Source organism: Lytechinus variegatus, chromosome 14, assembly GCF_018143015.1.
Source record: "Lytechinus variegatus isolate NC3 chromosome 14, Lvar_3.0, whole genome shotgun sequence".
Taxonomy (NCBI): domain Eukaryota; kingdom Metazoa; phylum Echinodermata; class Echinoidea; order Temnopleuroida; family Toxopneustidae; genus Lytechinus; species Lytechinus variegatus.
This window is the reverse complement of record NC_054753.1, coordinates 18400177-18424601: the sequence shown is the minus strand read 5'-3', so window position 1 is coordinate 18424601 and position 24425 is coordinate 18400177. Positions and strand designations below refer to the sequence as shown.

The 24425-nt window shown below is 37.6% G+C and overlaps 1 protein-coding gene across 3 annotated transcripts in view; it reads left to right on the top strand.

Annotated features, from left to right (window-relative positions):
* The window catches only part of LOC121427632 (exosome component 10-like), a 73949-nt gene that overhangs the window by 3373 nt on the left and 46151 nt on the right, over window positions 1-24425 (top strand). Inside the window, exons 1-5 of one of the 3 annotated variants that reach the window (XM_041624138.1) lie at window positions 12329-12347; window positions 16546-16682; window positions 17216-17339; window positions 19196-19297; window positions 23381-23543. In XM_041624138.1, coding sequence (XP_041480072.1) covers window positions 12339-12347; window positions 16546-16682; window positions 17216-17339; window positions 19196-19297; window positions 23381-23543 — 535 coding nt within the window. In that variant the 5' untranslated portion in view covers window positions 12329-12338. Of the gene's footprint in view, window positions 1-12328; window positions 12348-13451; window positions 13506-16545; window positions 16683-17215; window positions 17340-19195; window positions 19298-23380; window positions 23544-24425 lie in introns of those variants that run through there. The other 2 variants (XM_041624137.1, XM_041624134.1) reach the window with 2 other exon arrangements.

Below are 24425 nucleotides of genomic sequence, written 5' to 3'. Positions count from 1 at the left end.
TTGTAAGAAAGTATAAAGAGTTTGAGCTTTCTGATGATATAAATTATGTTTGTGCCTAAAACACAAAATGTTTCACAATTTGCAAGTGAAAGCAGAGGAAGAAAATTTTGTTTGGTGCATTTTTTTATGTAAAAAAAAATCAGTTATTTATCAAAATATTTTACTTGGACATAAGGGTAATCAAATATTACTGAACATTCTGCCAGATTTTCAGGTAACATGACAAAGGGTCAAGGTTATTTAGCGTAAACTTGGACCTGGTTGGGGCCTTGGGGGAATCAACATGGAACAGTTTAAGTTTTTGAATTGTCATCATAGACCTACATGTAGCTCATGAAACTTGGATCCAAGTCATCCAACCTACATGTATATCTCAACCTGTCCAACTTATAGTTGTACATGTAGATCATACATATCGCTATTTCTCAACATTTGTTTTTTACAATATCATACATATCGCTATTTACAGGATTTCTCCATATTGTTTTTTTACAAGATCATACATATCACTATTTCTCAATATTGTTTTTTACAACTGCTGCGTTGCGTAACAATAACAATGAACTGTACAGAACATAGATGAAAGCTTTTCTCTAACAACAAGAAATGCTAATCGAATTTGGGAGTAAAATTATCACTACTGGTATTTTTATTCGTTCATAGTATCTGGGAAAGTTAAAGCTATTGTTTTTTAGTCATACTTTTCTCTTTGATTATCTTTGATGGAAAACCACTTGTGCTGGGAAAGTTAGATTTGTGAAATCTTGTGATTTTGTAAAAAGTAGGAAATCATGTAATAAATTCATGAAGCCACTTTGTAAACTCAAATATTCTTCAAAATTCCCGGGAGGGGGGGGGGCACTCAGTGTATAATGCATAGTGGGTATGTGCCGCGGAGGGGACCCCCATTTTTACACCCAAATTTCCGTTCCAAGGCATAGCATTTTTGTCTTATTTAGAAAAAGAACAAAGAAAGCTGCTCCAAGGCATAGCACTTTTTTTCTTATCGAGAAAAGAAGAAAGAAATCCGCTCCAAAGCTTCGCATATTTTTCGTTACGCCGTTTTGGTCGCATTGATCTGCTGTAGTGAGCTGCATTTTTTGGTGAAAAGTGGCCGCAGAGGGCTATCCGACCATCGCCTCTGCGCCAGCGCACCCGGCGGAGGCCGCGCAAGCTGCACCATGCACGCATGCCTGTTCCATGGGGATGCATACGCACATGGCGATCCGTTCCAAGGACCCCCGTTTTCACAAAATTTGTAGTTCTGAAGCCCGTTCCGAGGACCCTCCTTTTTACAATAAGCCCGCTCCAAGGCCCCCGTTTTTTGTCTCGCCTGCGGCACACCCCTACCAGTTTTTGGGTCTTCCCCCCCCCCGGGTCAAAATTTAAGGAATTCAATTCATCAACATGCTGAAACTAGGTGTCATTGAGGAAGGGCACTATTCCAGATACATTGTACTATCAAACATTATCAACCAAGCTGAGTGCGAATTCAGCAATTTTGTGCCCTTCATGAAAAGGGTGAAATCAAACTTTCGTCAGAATCATCGCCCATCACAGTGTGATGACAGGCCCTCTGTTTCATCCTTTACCCATCACCTAGCATTCAATGGGTAAATCTACCATGTGCTGGAGAATTATTGCACATGTACAATACATGTAGGCATGATCATTCAGAAGCACTCCTTCTGTTAAGCTCAATTCTCAAAGTATGGCTTTGTCATCATCTAAGCCAGAAGTTGAAAGAATTTTAAAAATAAGACTTGGTATTTCTGTTGATTGAAAAACTATGCTTACAACTGTAATATATACATGCTATGTTTGTCCATTGTGTGAAAAAAATAATCAACTAGTATGAATTTTTAGCCTCATGACATTCATTGTCAAATATACAGTATACCCATCAGAGTACATGTACAATGTATGAAAATATAAGCTGCCAAGTACAGCAGATTTTCCATATTTAGTCCTGAAAATGAGAATATTTTTGGTTTCATGCAAATTACTGATTTTTAAATTCAAGTTTTATGTTTTGTTCTTTGATATTGCTTTTAAAATAATTTCCTCACCAAAATACTAATTTTCAGAAAGCTTTTATAATACTATAATGGTTTTGTTCAGGTTGGCAGCTCTGCATCAATATACGACTATTAAAATCTCAGAAATTTTGTTATTATTTTTCATGTGTTTTTAGAATTTTCCCATACGCAACACCCATTTTACCAATTATGCAAATTAGGTACCCCAAATTAGTATAAATATGCATATCCTGTTTTTCATTGAGATTTTAGAATTCAACATTTGGGCATTCTTACCCCACCAAAGATAACTTCTTAAATTAAAGAAGAAATTTTGCCTACTCGGGTGACCTTTTCTTGGACTTGCCAATACATGTATGTTAGTATCTGCACTAGCTGACCATTAATGTACAAAGCCTTACAAAACTTCACATTTCACTGATTCTGAAATGTTGCCATTCTGGACAGGTGATTTCTAATTTTTTGACCACGAATATCCATTGAGAATGATGAAGCAACATACTTCAACCTCGTAATCAGGTAATACTTAATCACATCAGTAATTAGCTCTAATACATGATTATTGTGGTCAGGGAAAAAAATTCTGATTCAAGAGATTGACCACTTTTGTACTTATTCTTTCTCTTATTTTTTTCCAGTTGAAGGTTTGCTTCCTCCTTTCCGAATGACCATCTCTGCTACAAGTGCTATGGCCAGCACTGACTCTGATGGACAAATCAGGCCTCCATTGTCCTTCATGCGGATTAGCTGAAGACGCTGGTCTTGGTACTGTTTGTCCTTATCGACTAATGCTGCTTTGCATTCTTCACAGTACTGGTGATACAATATAAAAAGAAATTTGTGAGTACTATCCACAATATTTCAAATTTATAAAATTAAATTTAAAAAAAATATGCATTCATGGTTTGGACTATCTGACTTATCAAGCTCCATAAGTATGTGTAAATTTTGTTCTAAGGAACTTATAGTTTAAATTCTATAATTTGAATTTTCAGAAAAAGTTGTATATGTTCCAAATTTGTAGTATTATATGGAATCGTGCTTAAATCTATCTTTTTCTGCCCCCAATTGTTTGATAGTAGGATGTAGGAATTTTAATTTGACAGATCTTATGGTTGGGACCGTTAATTTGTTGGCTTCGTCACAAAATTTGTCGTTATGGAAACTGTAATTGTAATCTCAAAGTTATGATGCTTTATATTTTCATCCACTTACATTACATTTACTTTGTATCTTCTTCACAGCAAACCCTGCAATATAAGCTGAAATGTTTTCCTGGAATGTACTAAGTCCAGCGTCGGTGTTGTCCGTGGTTTCGTTCTCATCTTCATCTGAAGAATCAACGTATGAGTTGTCACTGATGTTATCCTCTGTTGGGTCATGTTCATCTTCATGTAATTCTGCATCTACTTTTACTTGTGTCCCCATGGCCTCAAGAAAGGAAGTTGCATTTCCAGAATCACTGGTAGGTACATGCTCATTGATGAGAAGAGCCCTGTTGCATAGATCATATCAAATGTGCAAAGAATTTTGTTGACTGTTATTAGGAATGATGTCAACATAGATGGGCATAATCACCAATGCCCATTATTATTGCAAGGAATTAGAGGATATTGTTCATGCTATGAACCTTTGGTAATGTCTTGAATTGGGACCAAAGATCAAGACTTTTATAAAAAGTATCACATAAATTATGTACATGGATCTACTTAGCTTTAATATTTTTATTGGATTTATATTGATATTTATAATGGTAATTCTTCAAATCAGAAAGTATCATCTTCAGCAATTGATTAACAGGGCAGTACAATTCAGTTACCAGATTGATGGTGTATGTAATTTTGGCAGAGTATTACCTGTATGCTGCCTGGAATTGTGGAGTGGTTGGATTATTATTCCATCCACCTCTGCCACGAATCTTGGCGAAGTGCAGTTCTAGGTGGTCTTGACAAAGACGGTATGGAAGGAAGTACCTGAAATGGAACATCGTATCAGTAACATTCAGCAATAGGAGGAATGTGTGTCTTTTATTTCTTGTATAACATCCTATGTTTAATTTCTTGTTTCGGGGGGGGGGGGGGAGTTCATGCAAGTTTTGATTTTTCTGGTAAAAATATGAATTATAAAGTTTGGTTGAACCTAGAATATTTAAATTCTATCCATAATTGTCCTTTTGTTTCACACATAATCCACATCTCAAATATTGAAAAAATATATATTTCCACCGTTCAAGTTTAGAAATTTGATGGAAATTTTTACATTTTGTCGAACATTTTTCTGTGTTTATTGACTGATGGTATCAAAAACTTAGAGAAAATGGCTCATGTTATTAATTGTAAAAAAATTCCAATTAACAAATTTATTACATAAATTAATTCTTACGTCATTCCAGATTCAGGATCGTCAAAGAATCGCTCTGCCAGCGAGATGAATTCGTCCATCGCAAGACACAGTCCAATGATAGGCGTTCCACGGTTACTAGATGCGATGGAAGTGCCATCTATTAACTTCATTGTAAGTAGTAGTTCCTTGGTCTCACGGAAAAAAGCTACCCAAGTGTTACGTGTGGACTTGAACAAAGGGGCTTTATACCCTTTCTGAAATCTGTTCCGACCATTTAACATGTCAAATAATCTGTTGTATTAAAATGAAATGAAAATGTCCTTAAATGCGTTAATAAAGGTGTCCCTAGACAACAACAAAAAAATTTTCATTTCATTATATTTTCACATATGACTTGTAATTAAGCTTGAAAGTATAGATATCTTATAAAGTTGTGAATTTCAATAAAAAATTAGTCCAATTTTAACTGGTCTAGGCTGAAATTTCGATATGGAGATAAGCACCAACTTCGATGTCTTGCTTTATACTCTTGAATTTTGTTTGTTAGATCCACACAAAAAATAACAGTACATCCACCAGTAACCAATACTTCACGTTTGGCCAAATTAATGTATTCAAAACTAATGCAACAAATGCATTTACTAAATTTCTTCATCATGCTATGTAAAGGCATGCTTGCATATCTTGCTTTAAAATCTGTCTATCTAAATGACAGAAATGAAATATCATCTCACCAAAATTGCCCATGAAATAACTACGAACTGATCTGTACAGAAACCCTCACAAACCAAGTTTTGTATTATAGTCGGGACAAGAATTATCCATCAAGCTGTCCTCCACATGATTGATTATGCACAGATACTCATATAAAGTAGCATTTTTGTGGGACATGCTGTAATTACCTATCAATCCTTCGTAAGAAGTCTGCAGTGCTCTTTGAATTTCCAAAGCCGTTGTATTGGAGCTGTCTTAGAATGTCGATCGTTGCAGCAACTGAATAACTAAATACCTGCGCTGCTAACTTTACCTACATGTGCAGTAAATTTGAAAGATTTGAGATTGAAAAAAATATATTTAACCTGAATTTCAAACCATTGGGTGATTTAAGTAGGGTGTTGAAATATGGTGTAGGTGATGTGAGAACACCAGCCACAACACTGTACCGTACTTGAACCGTACTTGAAATGATGCTGGTGTTGGGATTGACCTCAGAAAATGTGACATATTTCCAGCATTTTGTGTTGCTGGTGTAGAATGTCCTCTACTGAACCGAGCATGACAGCTGGTGTTGGCAATCTTCGTGTAATTTGACCAAAACCAAACCCCAGGGATTGGGAAAATCGTGATTTGAAGTTTGGTGTTAATTAATTGAATCCCACAAACAGGATGAACATCCTTGTGAAATTAGATTTTTACAGATACAAATGAGCAGTAGCGGACCTTGACCCGGAGTAGACAAAGCATTGGGGGGGCACTGCATTGTTTGTGAACAATGTCGTGCCCCCCCCAATGCTTTGTCTCGTCGGGGTACGGTCCGCTACTGCAAATGAGTGAAAACAACTGTTTTATACATTTTAATGGACAATTATATTCTTTCGGATTTTTAAAGTTATGGTAGCCTTTACATTCTGTACAATGAGATACAATTTCCAATGAAAAAAAACACAAGATTTAGTCGAAAAACAGAAATTCATTAGAAATTTAGAAAGCAATGAAATACATTAGAAATGTGATTATGAAATTAGTTTTAGTATATTTGGTCAGATTCATATTCAGTGTTTGTGTACAAAAAATTAGCATTTTAGGGCATTTTAGGGGCATTATTTAGTTTGAGCAAATTTTTTATTTTATGCATAAATCACAGATTTGATCCTGTAGTTTTGTAGATTATGCCATGGGTAACGGGGGTGCCAATTTTCGTCGTGTTCGACGTCTGAGATCATGTTTGCATACCTTCCTCCCCCCCCCCCTTAGTCTAAATAGCCCGTCTATTTAGGATTAAGCACTTCCAGGTAAATCAAGTGGTACTGAAATGAATATGATTTTAATACCTTCATCTTTGACTTGGAGAAGTTGATGTGTTCTGCTGTCAGCTTGTTGGCTGCCCTCATTCCCTCTTTCTGTTGGATTTCATAAGCCTTCTTGATATGGTTCCAATGGACCTTAAATTGAGACAAAGCAATGTGGATGCCTTTATTTTGCTATTCATAGACCTATTTTTGCCCTTGCACATATTATTTGTATTTCCTTCACCAATGAGCACTCCCCTGGAAGGAGAATAGGTGGTAATGTTTTGAAAATATGTACATATTCATCCATTTGCTGTATTGAAAAACAAACTGTCAATCATGCTATTTATTTTTATCTTACAGATGAGGAATCTTGATTGGGAAGAAAAGAAGAGTAACAACGGCAAGGAGCGATCTGTGGTATCATCATCTAGACATCTACTATTGGTAAATCAATGTTAGCGATGCTCTGTAGGTTATATTGACAATATAAATGTCACAGTTTCATGGATAAGCATAAAATAGCAACCATTGAAAACAACACCAACCTTTTCTGTACCATTGAATATGAGCTCCTCTTTCTCACCAAGTAGATTCCTCAAAAGCTTCAAATTGTGGCAAACATCAGGAATGTATGTGACAGGATGACCATTGGCTGGATGCGGGAATTCACCTTTGAGGTTCTTCGGGTCTAAGCTTGTTCCCAGCATACTCATGGTTGATTTATTGACGGCAGCTCCATCACAAACGATGGCATCTACCTGAATGCCATTTTCATACAAACGGATCAGACATTCCTGTATAAGCGCTGCCTGTAGAGATGCAGAGAGCTTGTTGATAAAGAAATAACCAACTGTAAGTTTGATGTGGCAGTTCATTGCAACTATCATAAAAACAAGGGCTTGTGTTGCTGGTGTCGGGGTTTCTCCTTCACATTTGGCATTCCCAATCGACGTGAAGCCATTGTTGACATCATTGATCTTGTCGTATTGGATCTGTTTTTTTATAGACATGGCATCGACAATCAGCGACCAATGCAATTTTCTTGAGGAACTTTCATTAATGTATTTCAGTGTGTTAATTGATTCTTCAGTAAAGCCAGGTTTACCATCGACACTAGCCAGCATCTTTCTAAGAGTGACGTCCGAAGGGATACTGAATATCGTTCTAAGGTACTTATAACATTTAGGTGAAAGATAATGGAGTGTAAGGCAGAGGTTCAACAGTTCTGGAGAATACCTGCGGCCCGAATATCTCCCTCTGTTCTTCTCCTCATTATTCACCAATAGGTCATATGAATCCCCAGGAATCTCGTCAAGAGTTGTTTCTATTACACTCTTTTTCACTCCGTAGTTTTCCAATGTTGTCTTAAGGTCCTGATAATTCAATGAGAAAATAAAGCAGTTTTTTAATGCAGCTACCCATTTAAAAAATGAAAATGTGACTGCAATATATGACGCCTTCAGTTTAATGTGGGGAAACTGTTGCTTCTAATTGAAATCAATTTATATGTAATGTTCTAAATTTTAAGTACTTGACAATGCATTTTATATCTTTGTTATGTCAAAACAATGAATATCACTGATGATAATTAATATCACGCCCTATGCCATTACCATGCCCCCCCCCCCGGCCTAGATAGGGTTAAAAACTGAGGAAGTAATTAGAGAGTGATTTTCCATTTCAAAAAAGTTGTCTTTTCCGTTTCTGAAAATCTGCAATTCTGTTTCAACTTGATGTAAAATGGAAATTCCATATTGTCACTGAAAATGTACACAGCAAAAACCTGTATTCCGTTTTGCAAAGGTGAATTCCATTAATTTTTACAAGTATGTAAAGTAAGTAGTTGACCATCATGATTGGAGGGGGTATAAAAAGTGGGGACTTTGTGTCATAGACAGTATAAAAATGAATGCTCTGATTAAAAGCAGAGCTGCCAACCAGAAAAAGAACATTTCAGTATTTTTAAAGCTGAAAATCAGTATTTCAGTAAGGAAATCAGTATTTTCAAAGAATATCATAGAACCACATGTAAAGCTGAAACTTAAGAAATCAGTATTTTACATGAAACTAACAGTATTCTCCTCATTTTTCAGTACTAAATACTGAAAATCAGTACTTCTTGGCAGCTCTGTAAAAGTAACTTGTATCAAAGGGGAACTCCTGGCTGAAAAATACATTTAATCTAAGAAAAATTAACTGAATAATTTGAGTTTAGCCAATTTTGAAACACCAGTTACATGCACACAATTATGATTGATGAATATGCATGTAGGAGGGAAGATGAAATGGGGAAAGTGTAACAAAATATGTTCCAGCAGTGTTGCATACTAAATCATGAGTCAATTTTTTTTTTTTTCATTCTTGGAAGATTTTTACAATGAAATTTTTCAAGAGAATAAGTTGGGATATATGCTATAAGAACGTGCATAGAACTGTTTCATACATTTAACTTGAAAGTTTGTTATGCCTTATTATCCAAAGTGATTAGACTTATAGTGTTTTGTTTGTCAGATTTTACTAAATTGATCTGTTCAAACAATGAATTTTCAGCCTGGAGTACGCCTTTAAAGGACCTGTGTTAATTTTAACTTATAATTTTAACTTACTTTCAACGACCGAATCTTCATGGATTTATTAACACTTTCCATCTGCGCCTTCCGTTTCTTTGCTTTCTCTATGTGAAGTGCAAATTCAAGTTTTCTCTTTGTTGACCCAGGACTGTATGCATATGTGTGGTCTACTGCAGATATGCAAGGAGGAACTGGAGGTGTGTTGGGAAGTTGAATTTCATTTGTGGATGGTACCTGAATTAATGTAAAGTTTGAATTTGACAAAGGAAAGGGTGAAATTAGATTTCTCGGATTATTTTTCTTTTGTACAACTTATGTAAGTAATTCTAAATAGCGGCGGTCTTTCGCTATAGAAATAGACCACTTTATTGCTTTTGTAATTTCTTGATTGTAAATAGCGGTGGTCTTTCGCTATAGAAATAGACCACCTTAGACTATTTCTTTTTGTAATCTCTTGATTGTAAAAATACCAATTTACAAGCTCAGTCTAGATATAGATCTAGATTAGAACTAGAATCTAGTTCGATCACAATTTGATGTGTTGAATCTCCTTGGAATTATTAATAAAAATAACAGGATCCTGAGAAGAGGACTTTATACTTTGTAGTTCACTTTTGTTTTATTTCGTATTGGCTATTTTTTCTATCCTTATTTTTATAGACATCCCATTTTTTTTTAAATTCTAATTTTAATATTACAAAACAAAATTTTTTTCAGGGAGAGGGAGAGGCTGTGGGGCAATGAATGTAGTAAATACTTACATGCACATGTAATGAAGGTACTGCTGTAGGTAGAAAGGATCTTCTTTTCTCTGTAACGGAGTAATCTTCCTTCTTAAAGTGCTTTGAGCAAACACATAATCGTGTTACTGGGTCATCTGTGCGTCCTATGATGTTAAGCCATTGTTCACGGATGCTGGGCTTAGTAGGTAGGCTTTGGAAAAATATAGTTCTTTAACTAGTAATGTACTATTAAACATCAAGATGTATCTCTACACTACATGTAGAATACAACAAGTGCATCTGACTTTTTGTGTCTTCATTAACCATGATAACTATTTAGATTAAGTGAATATTTACATGAAAACCAAATAATATAGCACTACCCAGTAGTAGATTTTATCGTATTTAGAACATTATGAAGGGGAAGTTGACACAAGTAAATAAGAATTCACCTTCTAGATAAAGAAACTTGTAAAAATAATGATTTATGGTATATTTTTTCTTCAAAATTTGAATAAAGAAAAAATAAGAATTTATGCTTGAAAAATATTTTTAAAGAAAGGAATTTTTTTATGGCTAGCAACCCTGGTAATATTTGGTCGCAGATATTTTTTCTGGGAAAGATTTATGCATGTAATTGGAAGTTATTTTTTGGGGTAGGGGGGCGGTTCCGATCAGGGTCACCATTTTTTCTTTTTATTAAATAGAACCTTGAACAATTCTTTTTTTTGGGGGGGGGGCATGTGCAGCCCATCCCTCATGGGACGAACGAAAGTCTGATCTTTCATATTTTATTTTTTGTATTTTTATTTATTTATTTGGGGGGGGGTCATTCTATTCCTTTATCCACCCCCCAAAATAATTATCCCTCACTTCTCTGATTTCTCTCCTCCCCATCTCAATGTTCCTCTTTTCTCTTACCCCTACCCTTCCAAGTTTTCATCTTTATATACAAAATATCTAATTCTCTTCTCTTTCCATTCTTTCACCTCATGCTCCCCATTATTTTATATTCTCTCATTTCCCCGCTCTTCGTTTTCAGTCTTTTTGTCTTCTTAGTTATTTTTCTACTTCCCTTTTCACTGTTACCCCTCATCTCGTCTTCCCTCTACCTCATTCTCACTTTCCATTCCCCCCCCCCCCCCTATGAGAGTTCATTTTTTTCGACCACGCCCAATGAGCCAGCCACCCACCCAGCACCCACCCATGATCAATTTGTCCCGCAACTCCCCGAACGGTCAGCGAGAAAAACCAGTGAACCGTATCCAGTTGCGGACGGCTGTAATTTATTCACTTACCGATGGAGACTCAAGTAAGCCCGATTCTCAGATGTAACCCGAGACTGGCATCCCCGTATTACACAATTCATTGGCATGATTGCCTTTATTTTCCCCTGTATACAAGTAAATCTGGGACGGTGCCAATCAATAGCAACAATCAGCTGTCGACTCAAACAGCTGATCATGACGTAATCACAACAATTGGAATTTCCCAAACAGGTTTTTTTACCTGTTAATGTGAATGAGAACGGTTTGATTCATTAGTATTTACATCATTTTCATTTTGTTGTTTCAGATTTACAAGGCCAATGTAGTCTAATCTGACAATTTCAGTGTGGCCAATGTAAAGGCTTAGGCATGTGAAAATTTTTAGCAATAATTGTTAGTATTTTGGTTGTGCAAAATCTTTGGCGAAACAAGAGATCTCGATCTCGCAGCAGCGCAGCGCAGCTTGGGCATGTAATGATTGTTCATTGGTGTGACGGGTTTCCCAGTTATCAATGAAATGGATATTCGATCACGGAGATATCGATATTTTGTAGACACGGATATTTGATCAATTGAAATTGAGAAGCTGATTGGCCGAGTCGCCTTTTTCGTCATTGCGTATATAGATGAATACATTAACGCGCGTCCATATCATTACTAAAGTTGACCTTTGTCATTGCGCTGATGTGCGTATTGTCTAATACACGTACAAAACCACAGTTGACGAGGGAGCATCGTACGAAATTAATATTAATGGGGGCTTATTTTAGCTTCTAATGGATTAAACAAAATGGCGGTAGCTTCGGGGGCCTGGATGAGGGCCTCGCGGCGTTGCAGCTCACACGGCTTGATGATGCTTCCGTGGCTGCTGCGCTGCGCCTGTAGCTGTCGCCGTCAGTTAGCAGTGTAGCACGCTGGCCTGCCAGGGACGACATGCCGCTCTGGCAGCCTCTGCATTAGACAGCTGGCAGCCGTCTGTTTCGAGGAGTTTTATAACATTTAAAAAAAATTTCTCCTCATACACAGACGGCTAGCTATAGTGACTTGCAATGCAAAATCCCCCCGTCGGGGCTCTTTAATTTTTGTCTTTAATAAATGAAAATTTTGAAAATTAACGCGACCAAAATGCAAATTGATATTCCCTCTTGCCATTAATTGCCAAAAAACTGAGAAAAATCAAGTTAAAAGGGACAAAAACAGTGACTTACATCGGCTGACGCGCAAATTCACTTCCCCGTTTTATCCGAGACTTTATAAGTACATAAACATATGGCCATTGAACTTCGGTCTCTGTATTTGGTGAGTGAAGCCAACGAAGTTCAGCTGAACAACCAACAAAACAGAGACCGAAGCTTTTGGTCTACCTCTGCATCTGCCCACACAAATGGCCGTAGTCAGTCTACATGTAGGCTAATAGGTTTAGTAGTTTTAGTTTCTGCTTTGAAAGCTAAAAAGTAATGTGAAAATGAAATGCTCTAGTGTCAATTGTTATTCCACTGGGCATTCCCGTCCTCAGCTCAGGCCAGCTCTCTTCTCGAGACTCGAGCTTGCGTTTGTCGATCAAGCCCGGCCAGACATGCCAGAAATGAGAATGAGAAGTTATCTCATGAGATAAGTTAGATATAGCATTAGATCTATCATGATTTGAAATTGAAAATAGAAATGTTCATTGTTATTGATGTTTTTAGAAAGAGTATGAGTTAGACTAGACAGCTGGCAGCCGTCTGTTTCGAGGAGTTTTTTAACATTTTCTTTTTTTTATTTCCCGTATACAGACGGCTCGCTATCGTGCAGCCATTAGGGGACTTGCAATGCAAAACCCCCCGTCGGGACTCTTCAATTTTGGTCTTTAATGACTAAAAATTTTGAAAATTAATGCATCCAAAATGCAAATTTATATTCCCTCTTGGCATTAATTGCCAAAAACTGGAGAAAAATCAAGTTGAAAGGAACAAAAACAGTGACTTACCTCGGCTGTCGCGCAAATTCACTTCCCCGTTTTATCCAATCTTAAGTACATAAACATATGGCCATTGAGTCCCCTGTACAGATCGCGCTAGAAATTTGGTCTCTGTATTTGGTGAGTGAAGCCAAAATGATTCCCAAGTTACTAATGAAAATGAAATTGCAACTGTATGGAAATGAGTAATTTTGGTCACAAAAGTGATATTTTAATGATTTTTCAAAGTGTGTGCTCTGTACAGCTTTGGCATACCATAGTTCTACCTGTAGATTCCCCACAGGCAGCATGCAGAGCTGCCAAGTAGTAGGCCTACTGATTTTCAGTATTTAGTACTGAAAAGTGAGAAAGATACTGATATTTTAATGTAAAATACTGATTTCTAAAGTTTCAGCTTCATGTGTTGTCCTATGGTATTTTTTGAAAATACTGATTTCCTCACCAAAATGCTGATTTTCAACTTTAAAAATACTGAAATGTTCTTTTTCTGGTTGGCAGCTCTGACTGGATGGTTGCAATGAACAAGTGATTTTGTGGAAACATCTGTCATGAATGTTCATATGGTTGGCCGATTACGTCACATCCCCAGTTGTACGTTCTATGTATTTTATTGTATAAAATTAGGTTTATTCAAATTCATGCAAAGCGTGCTGCCTGAAAGGGCGAAGCGAGCCATTTCAGAATCTGCAGCCACATTGGGTGATTTCAAGTTCGGTGTAGGCATTGGTGTTGGTGTTAGTGTTGAAATTTTGGTTGCTTCCCCTAGCTCCAAAACTTATTCAGAGCTTGTAAAACTGATCCAGATCACATTATTAACATCTCAACAACTAGTGAGTGACAGTTCGGGACCCTCCTCATTTTATGTTTGGTGTTATAATCGTGTAAAAATTGACCCAACACCAACACCAAAAGGTCAACACTGAACTTGAAATCACCCAGTATACCTAGTCTGCTGTGGACATACAGACTCCTTGAATCAAGCTGTGATACACACACTGCAGATCTATGTGGGTCTACATGTACATTTGTAGACTAGGGGCGGTATTCTGAGGTCATTTTATCTTTAAAATATTTTATTTTATCTCTTAAAATGAAATTGGTATTCTGAGATGACATTTTATCTTTCAGATAAAATTTATAATTTTATCTTGCGTAACTTAGATGATACGCAACAAATACCCATCGTGTATCGCAACGCGGATGATGCGCTTGCACCAAGACAGTTTGAAGAAAAAATAAACTTAAAAGAGGGTAGGTCTAGTTCATAAAACTTGGACATAAGAGTAATCAAGTATCACTGAACATCCTGTGCGCATTTTGGGTCACATGACCAAGGTCAAAGGTCAATGAACTTTGGCCGAATTGGGGGTATCTGTTGAATTACCATCATAACTTTGAAAGTTTATGAATCTGATTCATGAAACTTGGACATAATAGTAATCAAGTATCTCTGAACATCATGTGCGAGTTTCAGGTCACATGATCAAGGTCAAAGATCATATGAGGTCAATGAACTTTGGCCACGTTGGGAGGTATTTGTTGAATTACCATCATGTCTCTGTAAGTGTATTGGTCTAGTTCATAAAACGTGGAAATAAGAGTGACCAAGTATCACTGAACATCTTTTGCGAGTTATAGTAGTTTTCAAAGTCAGCACTGCTACTATATTGAATCGCGTGATGCAGGTGAAACCGCCAGAGGCTAATGTTGTAAGTTAGAGCAATTAAGAGATCGGAGTTCGGTTCGGAAGTTTTGCTCCTAAAATCGAAATCGGTTCAGATATCGGATGGATCGGAAGATATTCAAAAACAGAAAAATACATTAAAATTTGTATGTGGCCGGCGCATGGACAAATGCTACAAGCTACACTGATGGCAGAATCTGTTTTGATCTCCGAAATAATCGGAGGAAGGAAAAGAAGATAATGACGTTCCAGCACGCGACACTACCGTCGATCAACGATAGGCCTCTTCTCTACAACATCGTGGTGATGGCGGAGTCCGTCGTGAACTTTTAGAGGTCGCATTACTTACCGAAAAGGACGCACTACTATCCAAAGTTGTTTCCGATGATATTCACCTTCTCTACAACATCGTAGTGATGGCGGAGGTAATCGTAAACTCTTAAAGGTCGCATGACCTCCCGAAAAAGACGCATTATTATCCAGAGTTGTTTACGATCATATTCACCTTCTCTACAACATCGTTGTGATTGCGGAAGTGATCGTAATCTCTTAAAGGTCGCATGACCTGTAGAAAAAGACGCATTATTATCCAGAGTTGTTTACGATCATATTCACCTTCTCTACAACATCGTTGTGATGGCGGAAGTGATAGTAATCTCTTAAAGGTCGCATGACCTCTAGAAAAAGACGCATTATTATCCAGAGTTGTTTACGATCATATTCACCTTCTCTACAACATCGTAGTGATGGCGGAGGTGATCGTAAACTCTTAAAGGTCGCATGACCTCCCGAAAAAGACGCATTATTATCCAGAGTTGTTTACGATCATATTCACCTTCTCTACAACATCGTTGTGATTGCGGAAGTGATCGTAAACTCTTAAAGGTCGCATGACCTCTAGAAAAAGACGCATTATTATCCAAAGTTGTTTACGATGATATTCACCTTCTCTACAACATCGTAGTGATGGCGGAGGTAATCGTGAATTCTTAAAGGTCGCATGACCTCTAGAAAAAGACGCGCTATTATCCAAAGTTGTTTACGATGATATTCACCTTCTCTACAACATCGTAGTGAAGACGGAGGTAATCGTAAACTCTTAAAGGTCGCATGACCTCCCGAAAAAGACACATTATTATCCAGAGTTGTTTACGATCATATTCACCTTCTCTACAACATCGTTGTGATGGCGGAGGTGATCGTAAACTCTTAAAGGTCGCATGACCTCTAGAAAAAGACACATTATTATACAGAGTTGTTTACGATCGTATTCACGTTCTCTACAACATCGTAGTGAAGACGGAGGTAATTGTGATCTCTTAAAGGTCGCATGACCTCCCGAAAAAGACGCATTATTATCCAAAGTTGTTTACGATGATATTCACCTTCTCTACAACATCGTTGTGATTGCGGAGGTAATCCTAAACTATTAGAGGATGCATAGTCAGATAGTCGTAAATATTACCACGCATGTCAGCGTGTTCAACTAAATCTTATTTGCCTCTGCTTAAGATCAAAACATATCGTCGTCTTCTTGTTGTTTTTCTTCTTCATTTGTGTCGGAGATTAAAACAAATTATCACCAATTATCATCATCTTTTTGTTCTTCCCCGATTATGTCGGAGATCAAACCAAATCATAATTTTCTTCTTTTCCTTCCACCGCTTTTTTCTGAGATCAAAACAAATTACCAGCGCATTTTGATGGCAAACATGTCGCTACGTGTTTTTTTTTTGTCTTGTTATGTTTTGGTTTTTCTGATCCGATTTTTTCCCCACTTGTCAAAAATCGGAGTTCGGAAAAATGTAGAAAGAAGGGGAAAATCGGATCGGATCAGGAATTGGGATAAAAATCGGTTACAACATTACCAGAGGCATTCCACTTGTTTTTTAAGGAATTGATCAACTTGTTGATATTGTGCTGCTTCTCTTTTTCGTGAATTCACAGAAAGCCCTTGGCAAGCTAAAGGTAGCCACCAGAACTGCGAATGAACTACCTTCTGCCGGTGATGACTACGACTTCTACTCCAGTTATGAAGGATTCAGGCAGTTCTGCAATTCGCATGGAGACAAACTCCTGGAAAGGTTAGTCTGTAATGCAAGTGTTGCTTCGCAAGTTGCAACACAATATGTACATGTAGGTTGGAAAATGATGACTGAAATGAATGATTACTAATGTTATTGTTATTTTGTATATTTTGTATTACCGGTATGCAAAAAATGTTATTTATATTTTCAGGTGCTACTTCTCTGTTTCTGTTTATGGTAACTCCCGTAGGAACTTTGCAAGACAGCATTTTGCTGGTAAATAATCAATTACCTAGGAAACATTTTATGTCTAGGTTAATCAGTCATAGTGGCTGACGTCAGAGACGACAGATATCAGTGTTGGGCCTTTTATCAAAGTGGAGACAATGGCAGGGTTGGGATTCGAACTCACAACCTTGCGATTATGAGTCCAATGCTCTAACCACTCGACCACACGACCACGTTCACAAATTACTGCCTAAATCTGCAATATTGGATAAGCTTCAAAATTGCTCTTGTGAGCATTTTAGGGGCTAAATCACCCCAGGCCCCTGTGTATTTTTTTTCCCTGTTTTGTATTTTATGTTTAGTATCCAGAGGTTAGCAGGACAGCAAGGAGCTGGTGGAAGTCAAGTTGGTCTCAGCAGAATCTTAGAGCTTGAGGATCGAGTAGACTCTCTTATTGAGACCAATGATACACTTCTTGAAAGTGCGGTAAGCCGATTGATAAACGTAATAATTCTTATAGTTTGTCGTGACGGATCAGGATCGCCCTTCGCACGAAACTTTCGTGCACCTTATTGGTGAAGAAACACCCTGACGCACTGCCCTTGTTCGTGCAACCAAGAGCATTTCTGCACACATGCAATGCGCGAAAGTATGGTGCAACGGGTGTTCCTGCAACAACACGACAAGATCATCTGTGAAGGCATAATAAATCAACACCTTTTGGAATGTCCCTCCTACAAGAGCCGTGCACTGCCAAAGATCTGAAGGCTTTTAACCCTAAAACCAGATCTCGTAGCCTTTACTGGACAGGACTTGTATAGTGACCCGAGAAAAATAAGAAAGCATGATAAATTGGTATTCTTAATTATTGTCAGGACAAGTAATAAAAGAAGACTCTGTCCCTATCATGTGCTTCATGAATGGTAATATAACTGACAAGATTCCTGTCACAAAGCAATACAGTATAGATGCCAACTGTTCCCTTATGTACTGCAATACTGTTTTAATGTAAATACTACAGGTTTTCTGAAAATTACCCCTTCTTTTGAAATTGCATTGTATGGATTTCATTTAAGAACAAATTTGATAATACTGTTTTACCTCCCAAAACCCCTTTTTAATCCCTCAAAAAAAAAACTACTGCAAGTCTTTCACAAGCTTAGCTTTCCAGAATGGCTTAATTACATACCATAAACATTTTAAAAGCATTTACCAGTATTCCTTGAGAATGCGGTATTACTTCTAGACTCAACTTACGTGAAGCATGTTTTCATGAATGGCATTAGCTGATGTTATTCTTCATGAAGGTGTTGTCTATGTTTTTAACTACTGCAATACCTCATGAACTAATATCCTGTACCTCAAATATTGTTTCAATTTATAACGGAATTAAGAGATAATTGGTGAGTTGCATCTTTCCATGCTGTCATCGCACATAATGTTTTGTGTTGATGCCATTAATCACGATGCAAATAGTAAACCTCCCTCTACTGTCCCCCTCTTGTGTCACGGCTATCCCATCATGCCATGTGCACAATCAAGGGTCAGTCACAATTACTAATTTATCGTCTTTTTTTTTCATAGTAAATGATTTTGTCCTTCCTACATAGTTTTTAATTTTGCATACTCAGGATCTGAAAATTGTATGCAACCAGCAGATTTGTAACCCTTCATGTACTGCTTGTTGCGGTTGCTGCCTTGCAAGTAATAGATGGTGACTCTAATTTCCAAATCCTGGTTGTTCAAAGAATCTTGAATTATTCTAACAGTATTTAAGTAGTGGTAGTGCAACAGCAAACTTATGGGGGGGCTTTTTCATAAAGCCGTTCGTTATTAAAGTAAAGAGAGACTTTAAGAATGACTGGTGAATGTTTCTTAAGTGCTAAACTACCGCCATTGAACATTTTGGTGTGTACCATTTACATGTACACAAGAAAGGATCACCAGTCGTTCTTTTAATCGCTCTTAACTTATGAACAGCTTTATGAAACACCTACTTGGTTTTGTTCCAATTGAACGGGAGGGAGGGGGGGGGGGGGCAGCAATCACCCTTGGCCCTCCCTTCACTTTGCATTTTCCAGTACATCCTCAATCCACCCTTCCTCCTCTCCTCTTCCATTTGTGGCCTTCCCCTTCCTCGAAACATCCATCTCAGACACAAAAGCCCTGCTTAAAACGTGCCCATCATCCGTCCTTGGTACATACCCATAACAACTGTAACATAATCCTATTTGCCAGAGCTAAATGGTCCACAGCTTCTTCCAGAGTGTTCATCAAGTTCCACGTCCTCTCCCTCTCCATCAGCTTCATACCATGATATTCATTCTATTTAATAATCGCAGGGTGCGTTGTTGGATGAAGCAGAAGGCATCAGCAAGCCGGCCCAGACTTTCTCACCTGGCGTGTCTAAGCCGCAACTCATTGTCACCAGCTGGAATAAAAAGGTAGGAAAATAATCAGTTTCGAAGCAAGGATCGATCCCTCTTATACTTTCCAAAATCTCTGGCGCAATACACTTAATCTCTTATTGGGTTTATTGAAGTTTTATCCCTTTGATACATGTAGAAATGTCTTTTTTATTATTTGTTTTTTCAGAATGGTCCACAATGTATGGGGTTTAAATTCATCACAATATCTTTTTATGACACTAGACATGCAAAATTGATCATATGAAACAACGGGGGGGGGGGATGTTTCATTAAATTGTGCATAACTTTATGCACGAGTTTTACATGTTCTCAGGTGCTAAGTATGCAACATAGGAATATATCATTTAGCACGAGAAAGGATCACCAGTCATGACTGGAACATGCTCTCAGGTGCTTAGTCAATTACACAACGATTATCATTTAACACAAGAAAGGGTCACCAGTCATGACTGGACAATGTTCTTAGGTGCTAAGTCAGCTACACAGGGATATATCAGCACAAAAGGTCACCAGCAAGCCTTGAAATAAGTACCTGTGAGCCGGGGCAATTTTTTTTTAAATTGCCCCCGGCTCACGGGCTTTTTACAGGAACCGGGGGCAATTTTCTGGAACCAGGGGCAATTTAAAAAAAATATATATATAACGGTGAACCACACCGCAAATTTGTTTATAGTATAAGCGCAGCTCCTGCAATTTTTTAATTAGTAAATGAATAGCATATGCTAAGTATTAGGCTTATTCAAACATTTAAGAAATCAGATTTAAATGTTTAAGTGTTTTGACACCCTCACTCCACATCCCCTTTACAACCACACACACATGGGCTTATTTATTTTTCGTCTTTAATGAATCATGATCAATGAACCCCCCCCAAAAAAAAAAAAAATCTAAATAAATGAATAAAATAAAAATTTAAAAAGAGAGAGAGAGATGGAGAAAGAGTATTCAGATCAAATAATAAATTTAGAAAAAAAAAATTTAAGGTTTTTTATGGTTTGAATCATGGGAGTGGGTGAGTGTTTCACTGTTTGTGTGTGATTGTGGCTGTGAGGTGCACTTGGATTGCATATAAATTATGTTAAAGAAATTAAGAAACGAAATCAATAAATAACTCAGTCTATTCAAATTCCAGCACATAGCCACAGGCTATGTACATGTATTGTAGGTTCACGTACCTTAAGTTTTTCACAAGTTATTTGAAAACGCAGATCTCCACAGAAAATGCCTTTCATTCTGGGAGAGTCTGAATTCGGTGAAAATGTATTCATTAATAACTAAAATATTCATCACAATGAAGAAATCATAAAGTTTTTTGACAGTTTTCAAAAATTAACATGAAATCTAAACTCTATCTCAAACGGAAAATCACCATCACTTAGGCCATTACTGATAGAATTCTCACCCAGAGCTCTGGCAGACATGAGCTCAAAACTGGCTTGCTAACACCACACTCAAGTGCACGCGGCGTCCTCCTATTTTGTTTTTAGATGGAGCCTTGTTAGATTATTTATTGTCTGATATTTACCCCTCTCCAGGAAAGAAATTAAAAAGCTACAATTCACAACTATAAGCTAAGTTATTTTGGATTATTAAGGCTCCGTTTTGACAAGCAAGGTCGGCGACTGTGAGGATAAAAGACTTGCACATCGTATGTGCTGTGAACAGGGATTTATCTCCTGTGCAATTCGAATTACTATATCACAGAATTGTGATATCCCGACTGGAAATGTGTGCATTAGAAATTGCACATGGTGAAGTATGGAAAAACCGCTACCGGAAGAACGCGCTTACATGTATTACAGGGAAAAAAAAAGACGGACGTAGCTCACTTTTTATGGTACAGAAAAAAAGACGCACTTGGCAATTTTAAACTGTGTTTATCGTAAATTGAAAGTTATTTGATTTTGGCTTTACAGATATTTAAATTACATGTATGATATGGCTTCATTGCTCACTCACGGCGGGCGCAATTACCTGGAAAATATTTGCGCCCGGTCGTCAAAATTTTGATGATTTGGGGGCTTCATGGGCGCAATTGATGGCGTTATGAGCGCGAATTTGCGCTCAGCGCCCACTTATTTCAAGGCTTGGTCACCAGTCATGAGTAAAGTCATTTATAAATAAACAGCTTTATGAAAGATCCACCTAGCAGAGCTGCCAAGTAGTACGGATTTTCAGTATTTAGTACTGAAAAATGAGAAGAATACTGATAGTTTCATGCAAAATACTGATTTCTCAAGTTTCAGTTTTATGTGTTGTCCTATGGTATTTTTTTGAAAATACTGATTTCCTCGCCAAAATACTGATTTTCAGCTTTAAAAATACTGAAATGTTCTTGTTCAGGTTGGCAGCTCTGAACTAGTAGCAGTTTTCCCTACAAATGCACGGATTATGGCCTTTCATAAGAGGGCAATTCTATAAAATAAACCTTTTTGTACGTCTGACCCCCATTTTTCTCAAGTTGAACTTCACTTTAGAAACTGACCAAGTCATGGTCGTTTGAGAGCATTGCAGACTGTCAAAAGAACAAAAATCAGAGACAGAAAATTTCATGAAGGGCCCACATATAGGGGGTCGGACGTACATAATTTATGGAACTGCCCAATAAAATTGTCCACTAAATATTACATTTCACTTGAGTGACATGGTTATAATTTGTACAGTGTAGATAAATTCCTTTGTGGGAAGAATGTCTGTGTCTATGCAGAGTTTAGAATTAAAAAAAAATCATCCCCATTGCATCCAATTAAGCCGGCTGTTTCACATTGCTACATTGTGTGATGGTGGTATAGTGATGCAGAGATTAAAACATGTCTGACTTCTTCCTCTTGTATCCTAGCTTCAACTCATAGCAGAGATGCAATGATATGTCAGATACAATGTCAGATTGTCCTTGTTATATAGATCTGGATTTAGAATGAGCAGTATTAAAACAAAACAAAGTATGACAAGGACTTAGTTCAAACAAAAGAATGATTGGTCGAATGTTAGCAACACTGACCAGAAGCTTTAGCTGAATTAAGGGATGGAGATTGATCCAAAGGTTCTTTGATTATATTGGAATGGGAAACTAGGATTTTCCCTCTTCACATTCATTGGGTCAATCTTTAACGATATAGTCACTAGCACCACAGGACTTTCATTAACCCATGGTCGTCTACGGCAATGGCTTTGGTCAACCTGTTGTTCCTGATGACCTGTCCATGGCCATCGAGATGTAAAAATTATCCCATATGTGCTCTATTATGGAAATGTGCCACCCCAGAAAAATGTTGAGTTGAATCAATAGAGAAAATTCAAACAAGAAAACATGAAAATTCATCAAAATCGTCATCAGTCCCCTCATTTGCATACCAAATAGGATGTGTGTATAACTGTTTTGTGAAATTGAGCGAAATTTTAAGATGTCATAACTTTCATATTTACACCTGATTTCGTTGAAGTTTTCAGTGTTATGCTTGTTAAATTTTTCTCTTTTTTTGAAACAACTTTTTGTTGGGGCGGATTTGACCTTTAAAGATATAGTCGCGAGCACCATAGGGCTTAAATTAACCCGCGGTCGTCCATGGCGATAGCTAAGGTCACCCTGTTGTCCTTGATGCCCTGTCAATGGCCGTCGAGATTTGCTGTGTCAGTTTATAAGCTATCCCATTGGTGCTATATTATAGAAATGTGCCCTGAAAAGGTCAAATCCACCCCAGAAAAATGCTGAGTTGAATCAATAGAGAAAAATCAAACAAGAATAACATTGAAAATTCATCAAAATTGTCATCAGTCCCTTCATTTGCATACCAAATAGGATATGCATGTAACTGTTTCTTAAAATTAAGCACTTTGAAATGTCATGACTTTCTTATTTTACACCCGATTCAGATGAAATTTTCAGTGTTATGCTTGTTGGATTTTTTTCTCTTGAGAAACTTAGAGACCTGGGAACGTAAGTTAATGACTTGATATCCAGTGGCATTACGTATCGTCTGCTAGTCGTAAATCTCATTCACACTGTGTTTGAATGGCATCCAACTGGTTTTAATTTCCTGAAGAAACCTGGCTTTAAGACCAGTCACCATCTTGACTTTACCCATTCTCTCCATACAGAAATCAGAAGCCAAGGACCAGAAGTCTAGGAACTTCCGTTTGATGCATGCAAGGAACATTGCCAGACCTCAGCTCAAGTTTAAAGACAAGGTTGATAACTCCAACAGACAATTTGTCCCTATCATCAAAAGCAAGCCCAATGCAATCAAACCACTTCAAGAAGGTAATAAGGGAGGGTGATTGGCTTCATGGTTTAATTCCACTTAATCTAATCTCACTTGATCTAATATCAGTATGTGTATCCCTCTGGGTCTAATTCCTTTTAGTCTAATCCCACTTGGTCTAATTCCCCTTAGTCTAATCCCTCTGGTTCCAATCCCACTTGGTCTAATCCCACTTGGCCTAATCAATCTTGGTCCAATCCCACTTGGTCTAATCACACCTGGTCCAATCCCTCTTGGTCTAATCACACTTGGTCTAATCCGTCGTGGTCCAATCCCACTTGGTCTAATCCCTCTTGGTCCAATCCCCATTGGTCTAATCACACCTGGTCTAATTCCCTTTAGTCTAATCCCTCTGGTTCCAATCCCACTTGGTCTAATCACACTTGGTCCAATCCCCATTGGTCTAATCACACCTGGTCTAATTCCCCTTAGTCTAATCCCTCTGGGTCCAATCCCACTTGGACTTATTCCCATCGGTCTACCTCTTGGTCCAATTTCACTTGGTCTAGTCCCACTTGGTCTAATTCTCCTTGGTCCAATCCCTCTTGGTATTATCCTTCTTAGTCTAATATTACTTCTGTGAAAGAGACCTAATTTCTTCGATAGTCCCAAATGTAAGCTTCAAATTCGCAACAGTAGTTTTGGTTCCATGGTCTTGAACCATCCTTAATGCATTTGAACTTCTCATGTTCATTTTTCAATATCTTTGAAGAGTGTATTTTATTGAGGAAATTACGTAATGAACTACATGTACTGTACTTATGATGCATGTTTCCATGCTGTCATCATACATGATGTGTTGTGTTGATGCTTTTAATCACAATGCAGATAGTAAACCTCCCTCTACTGTCCCCCTCTTGTGTCACGGCTATCCCATCATG